General features: G+C 40.5%; 1 protein-coding gene across 1 annotated transcript; it reads right to left on the bottom strand.

Annotated features, from left to right (window-relative positions):
* Window positions 1-30: 30 nt before the first annotated feature.
* map3k9 (mitogen-activated protein kinase kinase kinase 9) lies at window positions 31-19754 on the bottom strand. The gene is made up of 11 exons (XM_085142291.1): window positions 17570-19754; window positions 15941-16354; window positions 10568-10748; window positions 8103-8251; window positions 7615-7790; window positions 6950-7190; window positions 4940-5062; window positions 4642-4783; window positions 4399-4511; window positions 3249-4025; window positions 31-2289 (listed from the first exon to the last, which is right to left on the bottom strand). The coding sequence occupies exons 1-11, from the start codon at window positions 17955-17957 to the stop codon at window positions 1835-1837; spliced, it is 3159 nt and encodes a 1052-aa protein (XP_084998417.1). The 5' UTR covers window positions 17958-19754; the 3' UTR covers window positions 31-1834.
* Window positions 19755-19759: the final 5 nt, after the last annotated feature.

The following is a 19759-nucleotide window of genomic DNA, read 5'->3' as shown; positions in this document are numbered from 1 at the left end:
CCTTAACAAAGAAATACTGATCCAGTTAAATAGTTTACTATGATTTTACTCAAGTGTGTTCCAGTGCAATACAAATCAGTCATTAACAGTATTGTTCCCAGCATGAGCAACAGTTCAGCTTATTTGTGGTAACGTTTCAGACATGACACCTTAAGTTTGTTTCAACTACTGCCCATAGTTGAAATACCGTGTTTCTACATTGAGCATGAGCACATTCTGAAAAAGCATTCACATACACAAGTACATCGGGTCACACTTAGAATAAAGAGAGCTGAAATATAAGAGGCCACTTAACATTTGGAAATAAAATGAGAGAATCAGGCATTGAGACTAAAGTCAGAGAATATTTCTGTTCATTTTTTTTCCACATAAGTGTTGCTCTATTTTAATGTGGTGGATTTACAGTTAATTAACAGGATTATCTTCTGGCAGAAGCACAGTAAATCATTCCCTAAATATCTTTTATTTTGTTATAAACTCCCCTGTCCAGGAAATTAAAACAAGTAGAATCTGTGAGGAAAATCCCAGTTTAAATGCATTAAGCACCTATTTATTTCAAAGCTGCTACCTTGTTATTTTTCATTTAATAAAATGACTAAAAATTGTCATCAAATTAATTTTGATATGTAGCTGTGGTCATGAAATCTGTTGAATAGTGCAACATCAGAACAGACCGAGTGTTTATTTGCACAGATACTGAAAACCCTAAAAACATTTATGGAAATCATTAATAAGAGTCAGAAGGCAAATAAAACAAATTATATAAAAATAAATCATCAGATAAATTAATTAATAAATGCAATGAAATAAACGCAAATATAAAAATAACCGAGGCTAAACTTCCACATGCCACCAGGGCCTGATTGAAAGTGAAGTCTTTCATCACTGAGGCTCACATAACCTAAAAGCCACTTTGTATCCCTTATTACATCATCTTCCTAATCAACAATTTATGAGGCAGACAATTTACATAGTTACAAACACAAAGTTCCCTTTTTAGTTTGGAGAAATGTTTCTCTTCTGGCTGCTCTTGCAGGGTTACACCAAATAGTAGACAGGAGAGGGAATGGTCTCTATTTTGAACCCAAGCGGTACTGACATTCTTCTTTATGGTCACCATACAGAGCTCGAGACGACGTCAGACATCAGTTAACGGAGACCGTTTCTAGACTGTAGGTTGCTAATACAAAGAAGTGCACATATTATACTAGAACATCCCCCATCACTGGGATAGTGGAAGTGACTGGTGACAACAGGTGGTCAGTGCAAAACAGGAATCCATCTGCCATGAGAACAGGAGTGGGTGATATACATGTACAGAGGATTTCACATAACACAATGCTTTTACAGACAAGCAGAGCCAGAGGTTTTTGACAGTGGGAAAACCTGATGCTTTACATTCATGATGCTTTTCAAAAGTGCACTTTATTAAATGCACAATCTTTAACTCAATCTTAAAATCAACACAAGTATGCAAAGCTTTATGTAGGTGAAAGCCATTAATGACTTTAGTCTGAAAGAAAAAAAATAAATGACACATGAAATCTTTTTCCTCTAATGAACAATCGAGCAGGCTCGGGTCAGATTATATTTTCAAATTCTTTTATTTTTTTGTTTGAGCAGTTTTGGATGCAAGATTTAAAGATTTACTGCAACAAATACCAGAAAGGGAGTGTTTTCACAGTAAATATCTTCCTAGCATTTACGACCACTGTGTAGATGGAGAAAGGTGAATAAGTTCCAGATTGCTAACTGACCCAGATTTGTGGTCATCCAAAAGCTAACAGCAGGTAGAGTCTCCATGTTGTGTTGGACCAGTGAGGGTCAGGCTGGGTTATGACCAGAATCCTGGTTTGTAGCGGTAAGGTGAGTCTTTAGGAAGACTCGTCTCCGGTCTGCAGAGCGGGATTGTTCCATCCCGATGCTGTCCCTCATCCAGCTGATCCAACAAATTTTCATTCCGGCGTGGGGAGTACGGTGTTGGGGCCTCCATGGGTGTGGGTAGCACTGTTGAGTCTCTCCCGAACTCTACGGTGGGTGGAGTCTCTGTGCTTGAGGTGTGGGCAGGGGAGTCGCCGTTACCTAGGGTCTGTCCGTTTCCCCTGGGCCTTGCTTCTGCCCAAAACACATCGGAGCGCGCTCGTGGTGAAGGCCGAGGTCGTGCCACAAAGTCCAAGGTTTTGGGGCGTTCAGGAGGACAGCGACGGCGGGGTGTTGGTGGGAAGACAACATTTGGATTGGGCAGCCGAGGGACCTCTGAACAGTCTTCTTTTAAAATTCTGAAGCCACCTGTTGTAGCAGAATAAAAGTTGGCTAATTGGTTGGCAAAAATTTAGGATATTATTATTAAATATCAGCTATTGGGAAATGATTCTAAACAACATCATCCGGTTAAGGATGCTTTACCTACAGACTGGATATAAATGATGGACATAGCAGAAATGCTGTGACTCACTCATTAACTTAGCTTGAACAAGACATTATGAGGTCCGACTGTGAATTCACTTAATCACAGGAAAAGTTTTTACTGAGGTAATAGAGCAATGGTGCAGGTTTTTAGACTTTGCAACAGAAAATCTTTTAGCAGCCACACATTTTTCAGAATGCAGGCAGTATATAGCTGCAATCTAGCATCTCTTTGCAGATTTGTAAGCCACATCCACATTTGTCTTTGGTTTTACCTACTCAGAAAACATTTCATTAAAATAAATATGATTGTTTAAATGTTGTCTTTTCCACACAGAATTTACGTTTTTTTTTTCAGCTAATGGCTAATGCAGTGATCACAACATAACAATAGCAACATGCTGGTGTTGATGCTTAATTAACACTGTTAATCCTGATTCCCAGGCTTCTGTCTTCCTTACATTTATGTTAGACATCATGGGAACCAGAAAAACAAATCCAATTAGTCCACAAAACATCATCCATCCATTTTCTTTTATCTATGTAGTTCAGACTTGGGGGAGGCTTAGAACTTAACCCAGTTACCATAGGGCGAAAGGTGGGTTACACCCTGGATAGGTCGCCAGTCTGACACAGGGTTAACATAAAGAGACTGACAACCATTCATGCTTCAGAACTGAAGAAGTTTCTCAGATGAGAGGAGAAACATCTTCAAGAATCTTAAAGAAGTCCAGTCGCTTTTCTTTTCAAGCTCCTTAGACTACTAAGACCTAGATGACTGAGAACCTGCACAGACCATTCATACTCACAATCACAACATGGCAACACAGTCAACACTTTACCTGCGTTTTCTAATGTTGTTTTTTCTGGTAATGGCTCCAGATTATTAGGTGGGCAGCTCTTCTTGATTGCTCCGTCTGATGGTGTTCGACGGAGGCTGCGTGAGGAACTTGTGGTGCAGGGAACATGTGTGGGTGTGAGCGACTGGCGTGGGTTGCTCTTGAAGCTCTCAAGGTGTGTGTTGACCAGTGGGTTGATTGGAGTTTGGATGGCCTGATGCTGTGAGACATGAGAGGGAAGAGGAGGCTGTGTGGGCGGTGAGGCAGGGCGGCAGACCAACAGCTCCTCGCTGTCAGAGCGCAACAGTGAGCGAGTGGAGTTGCAGTCAGACACTGATGATAAAGACAGCAGTGTGTATGAGGAGGGTAAGCCTCGATTTGGTAGTGAAGGTGCCGACGGTTTGAGCGGGCTTTCCCGCCGGAATAGTCTGCGTGTTGGGGGGCTTGTGCTTCGCCTCTGGCTCCCCGTTCTGTGGAAAAAGCCCTCCCAGCGTGGTTTGATATGCTCTTCCGGTTGGGCCAACGTTAGCAAGTTGTAGCCCAGCCCGACGGCTGCAAGCAGAGCCCCGCAGCCCAGCAAAACCAGTTCAGAGCGTCTGCTTCCACCTGGGCTCTTCCTGCATGGTGGTGTTCCTGGCACCTGACTGCTGAGGCAGTATTCATCTCCATCACCATCAGCAGCGGCAGCAGCAGTGTGGGTCTCCTTATGGAAGGGAATGCAGAGGTAGGACTGACCAGGAGCTGCTCCTGGTTCAGTAGTGAAGCAGCAGTCTTCATTTTCTGAAAAAAAAAGTACCATGTTTGAACTATAAAACTTATTTAATCGGTTAAACAACATAAACATAAAACTAGTTTCTTTCTTGATATATTGACAGAAACAATAGTGTATGTTTAATAGTGTAAATGACCTGAAATCTATTAGTATTTTAACTCCATCTTTCTAAATTCAGTTTGCTGAAAGTGCATAATCTTCATACAGCTGCAAACATGCACATCTGTGAGTCTGCCAGGCCAACCACTAAGAACCGTGTGGGAGTGAAATAGCTCACTTCCAGCGAGCCTGCCACCTATAAGCTACAGCTGTTCCCTCTAATATAATGTGGAGTGTGCATATGTCAGACAAAAACAGATCTACTACGCTCTTCCTGCTCACCCATCTCCACAAGGCTTGGCACTCCAGGCACTGCTGGGCTGTGTCTAGGGGATCTGCGGAGGTTTGGGGCACTGCAGGACCGTTGCCGGCTGCCCTCATGGGGAGGCTTCACACTGTGAGCAAGAAAGGGTTTTGTATTCCAAATCATGCCTTTTAACTTTGGAAGCAATTCCAATATTGGAATGCAACAAAAAAGTATAAGCCTTACTCCACAAAACCTCAGCAAAACTACAGTCTCCTCACCTTGCATCAGCGCTATGCTCCCTGTAGGGGCCACATCCACGTGTTCTGCCCTTCTTTCTTGACCCCTTCCTCTCACTTTCCTCCTCATCAGGTTGAAAACAAGTGTTGCGACCCCAACCTATACAACCTTCCCCCGGCGTGACTGCAAAATGACATATTGCTAAATCTTTAGAAGGAAAATGCAAAATGGGTTTTAAAGAATAGTAACAAATAAAAAAGGAAACTACACGAGCCAATAACAAGTTTGATGGAAAGTTAAGTTATGGAATTTAATAATAAAAAACTGTATTATGCTTACGCTGGATGGCTCTCAGGCGAGGCAACATCGGTGGACTAGTGGGAGGGCTGGAACCGCTGCTAAGCAAACTCCTCCGTCGATCATGGGAAGGAGATGCTTGCACAGTGATTTTGTGCTGAAAATCTAAAATATTTAATCAGACAAAAAAAGTTATATGAATTATAATACGTGAATATAATGAATATAATACATGCAGCAGTAATGGAGAACAATTTTGATTAATCTTTATTTCTACAATGTCTGGACTGATAATTGAGTGCGTATGTTATTAAAATCATTGAAAATTGTCAGAGTTGTACAACATTATGCACAGATACTGTATAAAAGATGGACATCACACATTTTACACATTCACTGATTTGAGTGATTTTTAGAGGTCCCGATTGTCTGATTACAAGCCAGTCTGTTTCATGCATGTGCACATTCACTCTCTAACAACATGTTAGCGTGTGGCTATGACCATTAGTGAGTTCTTGATTGTGAGTGAAGAAGACACAGTTCGTTAAAATAGGGCTGTAGGGCGGGTTGTTAAATATGAGTCCACTTTTAAAACATGTTTTAAAACCTATTTTTATTCTTTGGCCTTTGACCTCAGTGAGATTTAGTTTCTCTTGTAATGAAATGAGTTATTAACTAACTAATTAAATATTTTTCTTTTATTTGGCTTTTATTATACTTGTTGTAATTTTGTTATTTAGTTCCAATGTACAGCACTTTGCGTCAGCTGTGGTTATTTTTTAAATAAAGATGATAATGATGATGATGAGGCCCAGGGGCAGAATTGACCTATCAAAGACTCCAATCCGGCACACTGGATGGCATTTGAAATTATGAAGGCGTACACAGATTTACAGTTTTACAGATTTTCTATTAATAAATACACCCTCCCCCCCAATTTGCCATCCATACTGCAATCAAGTAGTTTCACTGGTCCATCCCACTAATGATCAAAGTCAGTATGTGGCCCACAATATAAAATACATTTCACATCCCTGTTGTAGTGCGACCACCACGAAAATATTCATACCAACAAACCTAAATCACCGCCAGCCAGCTGAGCATAAACATTTCAGAGACACTAACAAAGGAAAAGTGTCTAAATTTCAAGCTATCCAGAGCTCAGAGAGCTCAGAGAGCTCAGAGCCAGCCACACGTCAGTAGCCTTGGTGGGAGCCTCGGTATGAGCAATGAAAAGACGATAAATTATGGAGACAAGTAAAGAAGTGAAAAGGATTGATGTCCTGCTGTGTGGTGAAATTAAAAACATACAAGAAAGTGAACAAAGTCCCTGTCATTTATTTTTTTATACAAATCTGTCAAAACTGCTTTTGTTTTCAAGATAATATATGTCAAGTAAAGGTAGGTATACCCCAACCCATTTTCTTTTAATTATTTGCAGCATGTTTTCATTTTCAGTTGTTTCAGTGAGAGACGTTCCTGCAACTTACTCCATTTCAGGGAAAAATGTAAGAATTTCTGTTATTATGAAGAAAGGGACTTACTGGGACATACTGCCTTCACTTGTAGGGCTTGGAAGTGACACCTATCTTTTATATATAGTCTGTGATTACCCATGAGGAAACTATTGCTATTATCTGTCATCTGAGTGTGACGCCACACCCCAGCTATGTTGACTCAAGTGACAAAGTTGAAGACAGCTCGAAGCAATGTCTCAGTGTCATCACAAGGCCATATAAAAAGCTTTTTATGAGAAAAATTCCAACTAAGAGCAATAAAAGCAGCAAAAACCACACATTTGTTAAAGATCTTGTCAGTATGATTTTCTTTATTGATCATGTGACACTGTGCTTGTCATGCTGATGGGAATGAGTTTTTATGAACAAACGAAAATATAATTGGTAATAATTACAACTAATTGCATAAACAATGGGACCAAACATACAGGCGGAGTCTATAAATTCATTTCAGCTCGCTATAATCAACCAAGGGTGAAATATTGTATAGTGCAACTATGATTTTTGTTTAAGTACCATATTTTGTTTGCATTACCTGAAGGCAAGCTGATCCTGTTTCCATCCTTAAGTTTAAGGCGGTTGCGGCGGAACTTGCCCTGCCTGCTCTCCACGTGAGGCTTTTCCTGGTAGAGCTGGTGAATGATGATATTGAGCTCTCGCTCCAGGATGTGGATCTCACGTTCAGCTAGTTCCTGCTCCCGCCTCCTCAACGCCTCCTCCTGATACTTCTGCTGCAGTGCCGCTCGGGTCAGCTCCTCCTCCCACGATCTCAGCTCCTGGGAAATCCAAATACAAGAGGTGAATTTAAAAAAACAACAACACTAAAACTTACAGTAAAAACAAAGCTGTATTTACAGTGAATGGGAAAAAGAAAAGCTCAGGACATCCCAAAACTGGGGTTGTTTTTCAGGAGTTTGGCTCGGCCCCTTAGTGCCAATGAAAGGAACTCTTAATGCATCAGCATAACAAAACATTTTGGACAATTTCATGCTTCCAACTTTGTGGCAACAGTTTGGAGATGGCCCTGACCTCAACCTGACAGAACACTTTTGGATGAATTAGAGGGGAGACTGTGAGCCAGGCCTTCTCACCCAACATCAGTGTCTGACCTTACAAATGCATTTTTTCCCCCTCAAAATGACTGTAAATCCTAACCAGCAATTTTCCAAACTACCTGCATCAAAGACCTCTCATCTTTACCTTTTCCTTGGTCCTCAGCTGATCAAACATGTCCTGGATCTCCAGTTTCCAGTCATCTTGGAGAGAGTGGAAGGATTCTGCTGGCATTTCAAAAAAGCCTGACTCCTCAATGGCCGTCAGCTGGTCTAGGATAGCTGTGAACTGTGGCCGAGAGTGAGGGTCTGGGCTCCAGCAGTCTGTGGCACCAGATGAAACACAATCCAAGCAAATTCGCTCTTTAACTGTTTCCAGAAAGTAATAAAATATTCTGTGCAAGTTTGATGCTTGTAAGTTATGGTTCACAGGATCTGAACACAAAGGAATCTTGTAGTCAACATCTCATTTTTGATAAAAAAAAAAAAAAGAAGAAAATCTGTGGTATGTTTGGGAAAACAAACTACCATCTAGTTAACATATTTGCTTCTGAATCTCAAATATATATGGGATTCCTTTCATCTAAGCTGAAGGGCAACACTTCACATGAACATTGAATTATGTTCTTTTCTTACCCTCCATAAGACGTGCAAAGGGCTCAGGACAGGTAGACGGGATTGGCAAGGCCATTTTGTTCATCGCCACTCCATAAGCTACTGCCAAACCATCGATACCACGAAATGGGACTTCTCCAGTCAGCAGCTCCCACAACAGCACACCATAACTTTTAGATTTTTTAAAAAAGGAAAACATAAAAAACAGTTGCTGAAAAAAACCCGAAACTAAAAGATTCATGAATTCAATTTGGATATATAACTGAAAAAACAACAACAACAAAAAAGCATCAACAGCTTCTCCGGTGTGCTCTCAGGAGAAAGGAGCTGGATGTACATGCAGAAGTACTTGCACAATATCTGTCAGTGTGCCTCTAAAGCTAAAAGTGTGTATGAATATATGAATGTTAAGTACGATGCTTGCTGAAAGAGACTGTGAGTGTTCACCAAATCCATTTTATTTGAATAAATGTCAAATAAAGATTAGTGTGGCACTGCATTTGTGCACCACTCATGTAAATACCAAGGTGAGATATAAAAAGGTCAAAATGAGAAAATGTCAACAGGACAGAAAAGACGCTCACGGATCCATGTGACTAATGCTGGAGCTAAATAACCAAGAAATCAAATAAATCAGGAATGCGTGAAGATCAGTGTATGACAGGTTAGTCTTCACAGATTTAAATCAGAAGGACTTGGAAGTAATGACACAAGCTATAACCTGACTCTCTACACAGTTTATTCACCTATATAGCAATTAAACAGGTCAAAACAAACCACTGTTCTTAGGAATTACTGTATTTGATCTGTGTTTATGCTACATCAGGTTGGAACATTGATTAGGAAGAAGAAATAATTGCCCTTTCCTGTCTGCACTCTTGAGAAAAGAGTTACTTTTATAATGCATACTTCTTGGTCTTGGCTCCCACAATTCTCACACTATATGTGATAACGCAAACAAGTTATTAATCCAATAAGTGTATTTATTTAAGTTGTTAAAGTGTATTTATTCATTCATTCCTTTAACTGGTTTTCCAACCAGGGTGACAGAAGGGTTGAGTCTATCCCAGTTTTCATTAGGTGAGAGGTGGGAGACAGCCTGGACAGTACATCACAGGGCTAACACAGACAGACAGACACTTCACCCCTACACATAATTTAAAAATAACTTTTTATCCTGCCATGTTTGTGTGGGAGGAAGCTAGAACACCCAGAGAAAACGCGTGCATCCATAAGGAGATCAAGCAAAATCAACACAGAAACGCCCCAGGTGACCAGCAGGCTCAAAGCTGACGGTGCTAAACCCACCACCAATATGCTTCCCACACTGAAATGACATACCTAAATTAGACATTCAAAGTGGAAGAATTGTCATCTCATTTACATACACTGATGCTTGAGTTGGTGTGACTTGGCTTCAGACCGCTCTTGGCTCTGTATGATATCTCAGAGTGGGGATATCCTCTTTACTGTCACTTCAGGAGTACAGCTCTGGCTGGTAGCACAGACTACCCACCCACTCACTGTGTAACCCTTCTGTTAATGAAGGGCAGCCAATCAGAAGAAAGCTGGTTTAAAGGGTTTGTAAAGGAAGCTAAAAAGGCCTATTTCAGATGCATGAACTGAGAGGATTCACTAAAGGACAGCACAAAAGATAAATTTAAATTACTTTGACCTGTAAATCATGTAGAGTTACTTGAGCACAGTTTAAGAATAAAAGCATGGAGATGGAAATGAGGATATAAGGCTAAATCATGATATCTAAATCCTCCAAATAAACAGGGCATTGTTATGTATTTTATTAAATATTCTGCTGATTATTTCCAGACAAATATTCCTTCCAGTTGAACAGGCTTCCACTGACATCTTCAGATTGCTAATTTAGTATGACCAATGATCCAGACACCCAGTGATACACCACTGGAGACAAATGATCATATATTAGAAGCTAAAACCACCACATGCTTGACAGTCTTGCTTAAAACATGACTGCAAAGTAAATCAATCAACTAGATGACAGACCTTTTCAGCTTTTAGCATAACAAATAACACTGAAATGAATGTATGAGATCTCTGCTCTCACATTAAATATGGAAATGAAAACACATGAGCTAAGTATGTGCAGTACATCTTAGCAGTTATGGGTGTGAGGGTTGCAGGTGTTTCTCTGTACACATTTCTGTAAATCAGATATGTGATTACAAAAATATTTAAAATATTGGTCTTTTTTGCTTCCTCATTATCCGTTGGCATAAAATATCACAGTGCATAAAGCTACGGTTACATGCACTGCATTTGTGTACCCTTCTCATAAAACTCAACATAATGTTCTTGTTCCCATGTGTCAGTCTGTGCTTTGTCACTATGGCAACTGCTGCCCGGGCTGAACTTTTTTCTAGTGCGTGGTGTTTTAACCGTTTCAGACCAGTTCCACAACATGATGCTTTTGTTTTTTTCCCCCTGCAAAAACACCCTCCCCTGCCCACCTCCAAACGTCGCTACCCTTGGAGAATGTAGATGAGCGGATGACTTCAGGAGCCATCCAGGCGTAGGTGCCGGCAGCGCTCATCTTGGTTGTGCGGTGCCACTCTCGAGCCAGTCCAAAGTCTGTGATCTTCAGAGTCTTGTTGCTGAGATCTTCCATCTCAACCCTCTCAAGGATAAGGACTGGACAGGGTGGCAATGTAGGAGGGGGAAGTGATGAGGGAATTTTAATTGCATGATGGGGAAGAGGTTGGAGGATGTGGGAAGGGGAGGTATACGTGCAGATTGGTGGGAGGATTGACGTAAAAATAAAAAGGTTTCAGTAATCGCCATCAGATATGTTTAAATGTTGGGGAAGGCAGCAGCAGGAGTACAGTGATAAAACACAATGCATGTGGAAACGCAAAAAATTGGACATGTAATGATTGAACAAAACAGGGTGCGGTTGGTGGGAGGCCATGATGAAAGGATTGGAAGGATAAAAGTGGAGAAGAGAAAAGGAGAGAACAAACAGAGAAACCAAGAAATGGTGAGCTACTCCAGTAAAGCAGAGATGAAAACCACCACCCTTGATCAGTGACAATCCTCTCATTGTGTATTTTAACAGCACAAACCTCAAATAAACACTGATAATATGCTTAAACTACACAAATACCCTGCTGCGACACACCCATTTTCACCATTAGGCATTAAAAAAGAACCCAATCCCAACATGCACAAGCCAAACAGGACTCCTCCTAACCACATGCTGCTTCTCCCCCATTCAGCTCTGCACTGCCAGACCATCTGCTGTGGCCGTGCCCAGTGGAGGGTGTGTCTGCAGGCTGTGGTGCACATCAAGAACCCCCTTCATCTGGTGCTCATGTGGCTCTAATGCTAGATGGGCAGTTTTCAAAGAAACTGAAACCAAACACATGGCTAAAGTAACTCCTGATAGGGAACTACAACATGAAACAAACTCAGCTGATTCCCCTTGAGGCCAAAAATGCTCCTCTCACTGTAATGTGCAGTGCTTTAGATAAGAGCATCTACCAAATGGCTATGAAGGAGAGGCCAGAGAGGCCAGAAAGGCAGTGGAAACTGAACAGATATAAAAATGGCATATTGCCGAGTGGGATAGAATGAAAAGCAAAGCTATGTGTCATTAAAGCAAGAGTTGCAGTTAAGCTGGTTGTAAAATTTAGAGTTTCAGGTCAGCAAACGATGGAATATAAGATTAAAATAGGATGTGGTGGATTAATAAAACTGTTTTTTAAAATATGGGTCAAGTTTTGACCATGTTTTGTAAAAACAGTTATACCAAGTACACTTCACGCTAGAAGAGAAGCTTGAGGATGGCCAAAAACACTAAGTCTCTGGAGAACAAGAATGTGCAATAGTTCAAGGAACTCCCAACTTTCTTTGTAAACAGAGTTATGCAGCTCTAAACCAGACAGTTATCTGGCCAACACTGCAAGTATGACTGAAAATGAGACTTCCACATAGATCAGTTCCTGTGTTACAAAAAGAAATCTTAACTTTTCTGCCTTTTTGGGGGATTAGTTGCATGATGCTGCCTTCAAACCCTTCATTACCACAGCAGCGTGTGACTAGGCAGTGTCTCACTTCTCTAATCACTATAATTAATTTCTTTGGATGTTAAAGAGACCTACTTTATAGAATAAAATGGGGAATATTTCATTGGGGAATTTCCTAAACTAAACTCAGATACATGTACCTAAATATGCCCTAATTTCTATTTAATTTACTATGCATAAAAAAAGTTCTACAGACAACATATCTAATGTTGAAACTGAGAATAACTGTCTTTATTTTAAGTAAGTGTTCACTCTGAATCTAATAGAAATAAAGTTGATGATGAGTATCTTTACTGTTGAATTGTATCATACTTAATCCTGAAGAAAGTTTGCATATGAACCAGAAAGCATTTTTTTTTATTTTATTTCAACAGCTTAGGAGCCCCTTTGTTGTATTTTTTGTTTAATAGTGTGTCCCTTTTCTTTTCAGTGATGCACAGGTGTGGGCTGTAAACCAGTTAGCCTTGCACCTGGAGCCATGATCTCCCAAAATATGCAGAATATGTTTTTGCATTGTCTTCCTGAAATAAGCAAAAGCCTCGCCTGGAGATGTCATCTTGATGGCAGCATACAGTCATTGCATAAAGAAAGTACACCCACATTAACTTCTACAGTTACACATATTTATTTACCGCTTATTATTTCTGAATGTTACATAGTGGTTTTTCAAAAGGACAATATTTGGTTCTTAGCAGCTTTACTAAGCCAAAATGCAGACTGTGAAAAACTCAGTACACCCTTACTGCTTCCAGTAAGTAGCAGCCAGTTATGCTAATCAAATACACGACTTGATTAATTGATCATTAGCATGTGTGATCTCCCCTATAAAAGCAGAAGTTTTGGCAGCATTCAAGTATATGTCAATGCAATTCCAAGGAGGAGAGATACTGGGAATGACCTTAAAGAAGCAATTGTTGCTGCCCATTAGTCTGTGAAGGCTAATAAGACCATTTGCAAACAATTTGAGATTCATCGTTCTGCAGTGAGAAAGATTCACAACTGAAAAACATTCAAGAGATTTGCCAGTCTTCCCAGGAATTAATGTCCCAGGAAATTCAGCCCAAGGTCAGACAGTGCCATGCTCAGAGAATCCAGTGTCAGACTCTAGCATTTAACATGCTAACCAAGCTTGTAAAGTTCATGGTAAGGCAAACAGAAAAAGAATGAATGAAGTTTGGCTTTAAGTTTTCTCTAAAAAGAACGTGGCTATCATTAGCATCGTATTATAGCTATAGTAAGCTGTGCTGCAATGGAATAATGTCCTTTGGACAAACGAGACCAAAGTGGAGATGTTTGGCCATCATGTATAGCGCCAGTTTGGGAAAAACCAGGCACAGCATTGGCACAAGCACCTCATACCAACTGCAGAGCACTGTGACAGGTTTTTTTCCCCTGCCACAGGACCTGAGCACCTTGAAGTCATTGAGTCGGTCATGAACACCTCTGTTTACCGAAGTATTTGAGAGTCAAATGTGAGGCTGAAGCTTGGCTGAAAGTGGGTCATGTAACCTGACAAGCACAGGAGCAAATTTACAACAGAATGGCTGAAAAAGACCTCAACTGGACTAAAATGCTGTGCTAGGACCACCAGAGTGCTGTGCATAAATGAAGGTTTGCAAACCTCAATAAACTGAAGCATTGTTCTAAAAAAACGAGTAGACCACAATTTCTCCCCAAAAATGTGAGATAATGATAAAGTCAAATGGAAAGTGATTACTTTATGCTAATATTACTGAAGGTGTTTCTACAAGCTTTTGACTCATGGAGCATAGTTAGTTTAAACACACTGCATCTGCATTTTTGGCTTAGTTTTTGTTAAATAAATAATGTAATATGTTGACATATATGATGTGCATCTGAAGTTATATTTACTTCATTTTAAGACCTGCTAAAGACCAGATACTTTTGTTTTGTCCCGATATGTGAAAGCTTGGAAATGCCAGAGGGTGTACTTTATTTTTAAATGACTGTAGGTTTCTGATAGCAAGCTCAAATTTTGATTTGTTAGACAAAAGGACAATTTTCCATTCAGCTCAGTACATCTTAAATGAGCTCAGGTCCAGAGCAGCTGTTTGTGTAGAAACGGTGTAGAATATATACAAAATATAACTGAGCATTATAGTATAGGCCTTTAGGCATTCACTCAGAAACCACAGCACTGAAAGGCGCACAGTTTGATTGTTAAGAATCAAATTAAGAATTAAAGAATCAGATTAAGGAATCACCAAGGTTTTTACAATTCATGCCAACAGTGATATGAGTCAGCAGTGAATTAATTACAGAATTTTTACCTGGGAGCCAGAAGACTGCTGCTAATCAATTATTTTTCAGAGTTCTCCTGTGCATCTAGAGAGTTCTTCAAATTCTGAAGTCCTCCATGTTCTATAGATAATGAACTCCCCTGAATCTTTTTTTTTTTTTTTTACAAAATAAATATTATTCTTTCACTTTCAAACTATATGACCATTCTGTCTTTTGCAGACTGATCCCCCCCCCCCCTTTTACTACTAATAAAAAATGTAGAATCTGTGGGATGTTGGTTTGGTGCTTAAATTCAGTCCTGTAGCAGTCCTGGTATCAAGGTCAATGACTTCATGTGTTGTTTTTGTAGTAGTTTAAACTTAAATATAGGGCTTGAAATTGTTTTATTTACATTTTAGTCAGTATCTTAACTTTCTGGAAGGATTTTGCAGTCTCTAAAGAAAAACAGATAGATATTCTTTCATGTTATGTATGTCTTCGCTAGGTAAACTAAATTTTGAGTCACAAGAAACAAAGGAGGGGGGAAAAACAATCACTGGCATAACTCTGAAATAGCTAAATGACAACTGCTGTGTCCTGCAGTGCTCCTGTACCGTGATGAGGACATGGGTTTTCCCCTAATTTCCCAGGATGGTAACCAGTTAGACTGACTTTAACGCTTTAAAGCACCCTATTGAAGTGCGGCGTCTGAGCTGATCACTGCAGAACAAGCCAATGGCAGGGAAGAGGCTTGGGCTATGTATTGTCAGAGCCTCCAATAGGCAGTCTGGGACAGAGCATTGGGCAAATCCTCACTAATAGGCTTGGGATTTAGGGGATCCAGTTGAGTAAAATGCAAGATTACAACTGCTCCATAAACACACACGAAAACTCCTTTTCCTCTCTACTCTCATTCCTGAAGTGAATACAAGCAGTGCAGGTCACAGAATGAGCATTACTTTCAAAATTCATTTCATGTGGTACTTGAATAGTGCAGAGCTATTATTGTCCCAGAAAGACTGTAATATGATATATCTTTGGGTGAGGGCTGTTTGGAGGTGTTAAGCACCAGTGATTAGTATCAGCGACAAAGTCATGTCAGTCTTTGCAATCGTGACATTGCTGGGTGTAGATAATAACTTCTTGGCCTGTAATTTGTTTGGCAATTACATTCCTTATTGTATCTAAATACTGAAAACCAATGCTGTCGACTTAAATAAAAGTCCATTTCAGCATATTTCACATTTTGCCCACACATATGGCAAGACATATGATGGATCAAAGACCTTTATTGCTTTGAATGCTATAACTTATGCATGAAACATCAAAGGCACAGACAGTTGTTCAATTAATTGAATATTTCACAATAAAATAGTAAGCCATGTCTCTAAGAACAAAGCCAGATACTCTTTTTTTAAAAAATTTTTTTATAACATTTTCTCTTCAGGAAACCTGTTTTTCAGATCAGACAAACAATATGAAAATTGGCCCTTTTCACCATTTTTCAGCATTGGTTCTTAAACTTGGTAATTAGAAGCAAAGTGAGGTGACTCTTACTGTTGCTGGACTTGAGATCCCGGTGAATAATGGGGACGATAGCCTGGCAGTGGAGGTAGTGCATGCCTCGGGCAATCTGCACAGCCCAGTCAACCAGAGTACATGGAGGGATGCGTTTCCCAGCTAGAGCCCGGTTGAGAGGGCCTCCTCGGGCATACTCCATTATCAGGCACAGGTTAGGCTCCTGCAGACACACTCCCAGCAAACCCATAATGTTGGGATGGTTGAGCATGGCAAAGAGCTTGGCCTCCTGGCGAACGCTCTCCATTGTCTGCTCCAAATCTTCATCGGGGTCCCGTCGTGCTGCCTTCACCGCCACCTCTGCACCCCGCCACATTGCACGGTAGACTTTTCCAAAACCACCAACCCCGATAATTTCTTCCAAGGTGAGCTCTGAGAAATCAATCTCAAGAACTGAGAAACAAAGAAGACACATATGAGACAAACATAAACATCAGCTAAGTGTATTTGTACTTACAGCCATCCAGTGACATTAGAAGTCAGGGTCAACCTGTCTGCAGCCTTTAGGATTTCCCCATTTTGCTTTTCAACAAGGTACATGCTTGCTAGCAAGGATCATAAAAGCAGGTCATTGAGTTGAAGGAGGCCTTCTTAGAGCTCTAAGCCACCCTGTTGCCCCAAATTCAGAAACTATCCCTCTTGCTGTTACACAAGGATAAGCATCTGTCCTAAAATCTGTCTAGAATGTCTGGAGAAGGAATAAATGCAGGTTATGTAGAAAAGAAGATTTATGTGCTGATGTGAACAGACTCAGTGTTTGAGGCTGTATGTGCTCATGTTGTAGACTCCTAACAGTATGCAGACTGACCTTGATGAATATTTCAGGTGTGTGAAAGTAGGCCAGCTGCCTCAGTATGAAGACATGAAAGCCAACAAGACTGAGACAGCTGCTAACAAAGACAGCTGAGGTGATTCGGTCTGCCCAAATAGCATGTGATAGTTTGTGTTTTATTACCTTAAAACACCTGCATATGCTCACATGCAGATTTGTAGTTGTCAGTCAAAAAACAGTGGCTTTGTACCTGTGTTTGGAGCATCTTTATTGCTTAAAGGCCAATAAGAAGGAAGAGTATTTTCATTTAGGGCTTCACAGATTAGTACACATAGCTACTTGTAATTATGCTCAGTGTATCTTTCTGAGGTCTTGGCCCTACATTTCCCTCCAGAAGTTACTTTTGTTTTTCCCTAAGAGAAGAATTTTACATTTCTTTCTCTCTTGCACCTGGACACTTAAAAAAAAATCCTTTCTGAAGCACATAACATTGTTCAAATTTCATCTAAGAATATCTACAGGATTCCAGTTCTGTAACAGGCTTCCTGCCTTGTATCCTGCACACTTTGTGCGTTGTAATTTGAGAACTGAGGTGGGGTGCATCACTGTTTGTTTGAAAGGCCGTGTGATGAATAGTGGTCCTGAAGCTGTAAGGATGCTTGGGGCAGCCTGTTTCTAGGCCAACAGGAATGCACTGCGCCTACCATGACACAGCACTCTACGTGGTTTTCCCCCTCTGACAAAAGATAGGAGAAAAGACTGCAGCCTTGTGCTCCTTTTGAGTGATAGCACATTGATTTCATTAGCAGAAGTATGAAGCACAGTGGGATACTCACGGTGCAAAGGAGGCACGGGGTACTGCTGTTCTGAAGTGGCCCGTATTTCCTCCGGAATGCCGGTGCCTTTGCTGACATAATTAGACGGGAAGATGCCTACCCGGTCTGCTATCATACCGGTCCACCATCCCTCATCTCCTGACACCAGGGAGTCCTTGGACAGGACTTCCACCAGATCCCCCTTCCGAAGGCTGAGCTCGTCGTCCGCAGTCGCTTCATAGTCGAACACGGCCGTCCAGAAGCCCGGCGCGGCTGGTCCCGTATCCGGCGCGGCGCTGATGCCATTTGCCGGTGTGGGCCAGCGAAAGACATCTTCCTCTGCTTCTTCCGTTGAAGAAACGCACGCCTTAGGACTACTACTGTCCAAAGCGGGTTTGAAGACATCCATGGACGCGATCCATAGGGACTACCTGGATCACTGCAGGCGCATCCACCTGGCGCGGCTGGCTGGAGGCTCGGTGCGCCCTGCTTCTACAACACACACACACGGAGCTAAGTAGCGGCTAATCCGGCACACAAACACTGCAGGAAACCACCATCCTGCTGCATCGCACGCCCCTCAGTCTCAGCTGGCTGCTATCAAACATGCAGCGCCTGGTTATTTTCAATGCACAATCCTACACCCAATCATCGCTGCAACTTCTCGGACGCAGTGGTCTTTATTCTAAGCCAATTGTGCCAGCGTGGGAATCATCCCCGGCGTCCTATTGGTGCACAGACACGTCAACAACACTTTATTTCCCACCCTTGTCCCAAGACAGTGTCCTTTTATTTAGTCGCTTGCCTTCAGAAAACCAAGCAAACCAGAACAAAATACTCAAGTTAGGGTTAAATTCCATGCACAATTTCCTGAAATACAAAACAAACAAACAAACAAACTACAACCCCAAACAAATATAACAACCCTCACTATTTTAGTAATGTGATTAAAGAATGAGTGTATATAGATAGCTGAAATCCAATCAGCTGGCATTCTGCAACCCACTTTTATATTGATTGAATTAATTCCAGCCTATTTGCAAAAAGTATAACTATCCTTAAATGTTATATTTTAGAAAGTCTCCATAGTGGAAATGCAACAAAAGTGATCTACTTGTTTTCTCAGCCTGAATGGAAACCACAAGTGAACAAAAGAAAACAAAGTGAACAAGAGTCCTCTATCGCTTCAGTCCACTTCCTGACACGTTTTATAAGAAGCTGCTTGCAGTTTTAGTTTGTACCCTGTATTTGCACAGATGCAACATGGATTTAAATAAATAATGTGAAAACACAATGACTGACATGATGGAAGCCCAACACCCAAACATAAGAAAAGACATGGAAAATATAAACAGCATTATTCAGTTTTGATATTTTTTTTTACTTAACATGTCAAAAGCAGTTTAAAATTAACCTGTAAGAATGATAAAGTCACAAGCATGAGGCTAAAACTTAAAATCTGACCTCACTAAATAAACAATATGAGTTAATAGTTGGAAAGATTAAAGAATAAAAAAATATGGCCTAAATATTGTTAAAAAAAATAATCTGCATCCCCTTTTCCTCCTTTGGCACAAAAGAGCTTCCATATTTTGATATAGTTGAAAAAATATTAGGCAAGCTTATTAGACAATTGCTCTTTCTAACAGGCTTATTTTTTATTAAGCAGCAAACAAAGACTTCATTTATTTTGTGAGTGGGAAAGAAAATGATGGATTTATTAAACTAAGAATGATACAAAGAAAAGAAAACAAAAGAAAAGGGAAAAAAAGAGTTTTAGATTCTCAAGGAGGCTTTGATTTAATGTTTTCCAAAAAGAGTAATATACAGACATTGACAATAATCCTTGTTAGAAGTTGCTTCTTATCTGCTTATGGTTGTGTTTCCTCAGTGCTGACTTTAAGAAGTGTCAAATATAAATTTGGAAGATTCTGAGGTTTAGAAAAATGCTAACAAAGCAGTTCCTCTACTGTCGGCTCTTGGTTTCTTTAACAGTATCAGGATAAACATTAAACCATAAACAGCAGGCAATTTGAGGTGTGGCTAAACAACCTAATACTCGAAATATGCTTTAAAGCTGCAGTTACATGATATGTACTGAGATTTCTTGTGTTGTCAAACCCAACTTAACACAAGAGCCTTGAAATCTTATCAGAATTCTAATGAAATCATTTGGTTTGTTGCTGGATTCCTGGTGATGCAAATTTATAT

The sequence above is a fragment of the Neolamprologus multifasciatus genome, chromosome 19, assembly GCF_963576455.1.
Source record: "Neolamprologus multifasciatus chromosome 19, fNeoMul1.2, whole genome shotgun sequence".
Lineage (NCBI taxonomy): Eukaryota > Metazoa > Chordata > Actinopteri > Cichliformes > Cichlidae > Neolamprologus > Neolamprologus multifasciatus.
Note: the sequence above shows the minus strand (reverse complement) of the source record. Positions and strands in the feature narration are given on the sequence as shown.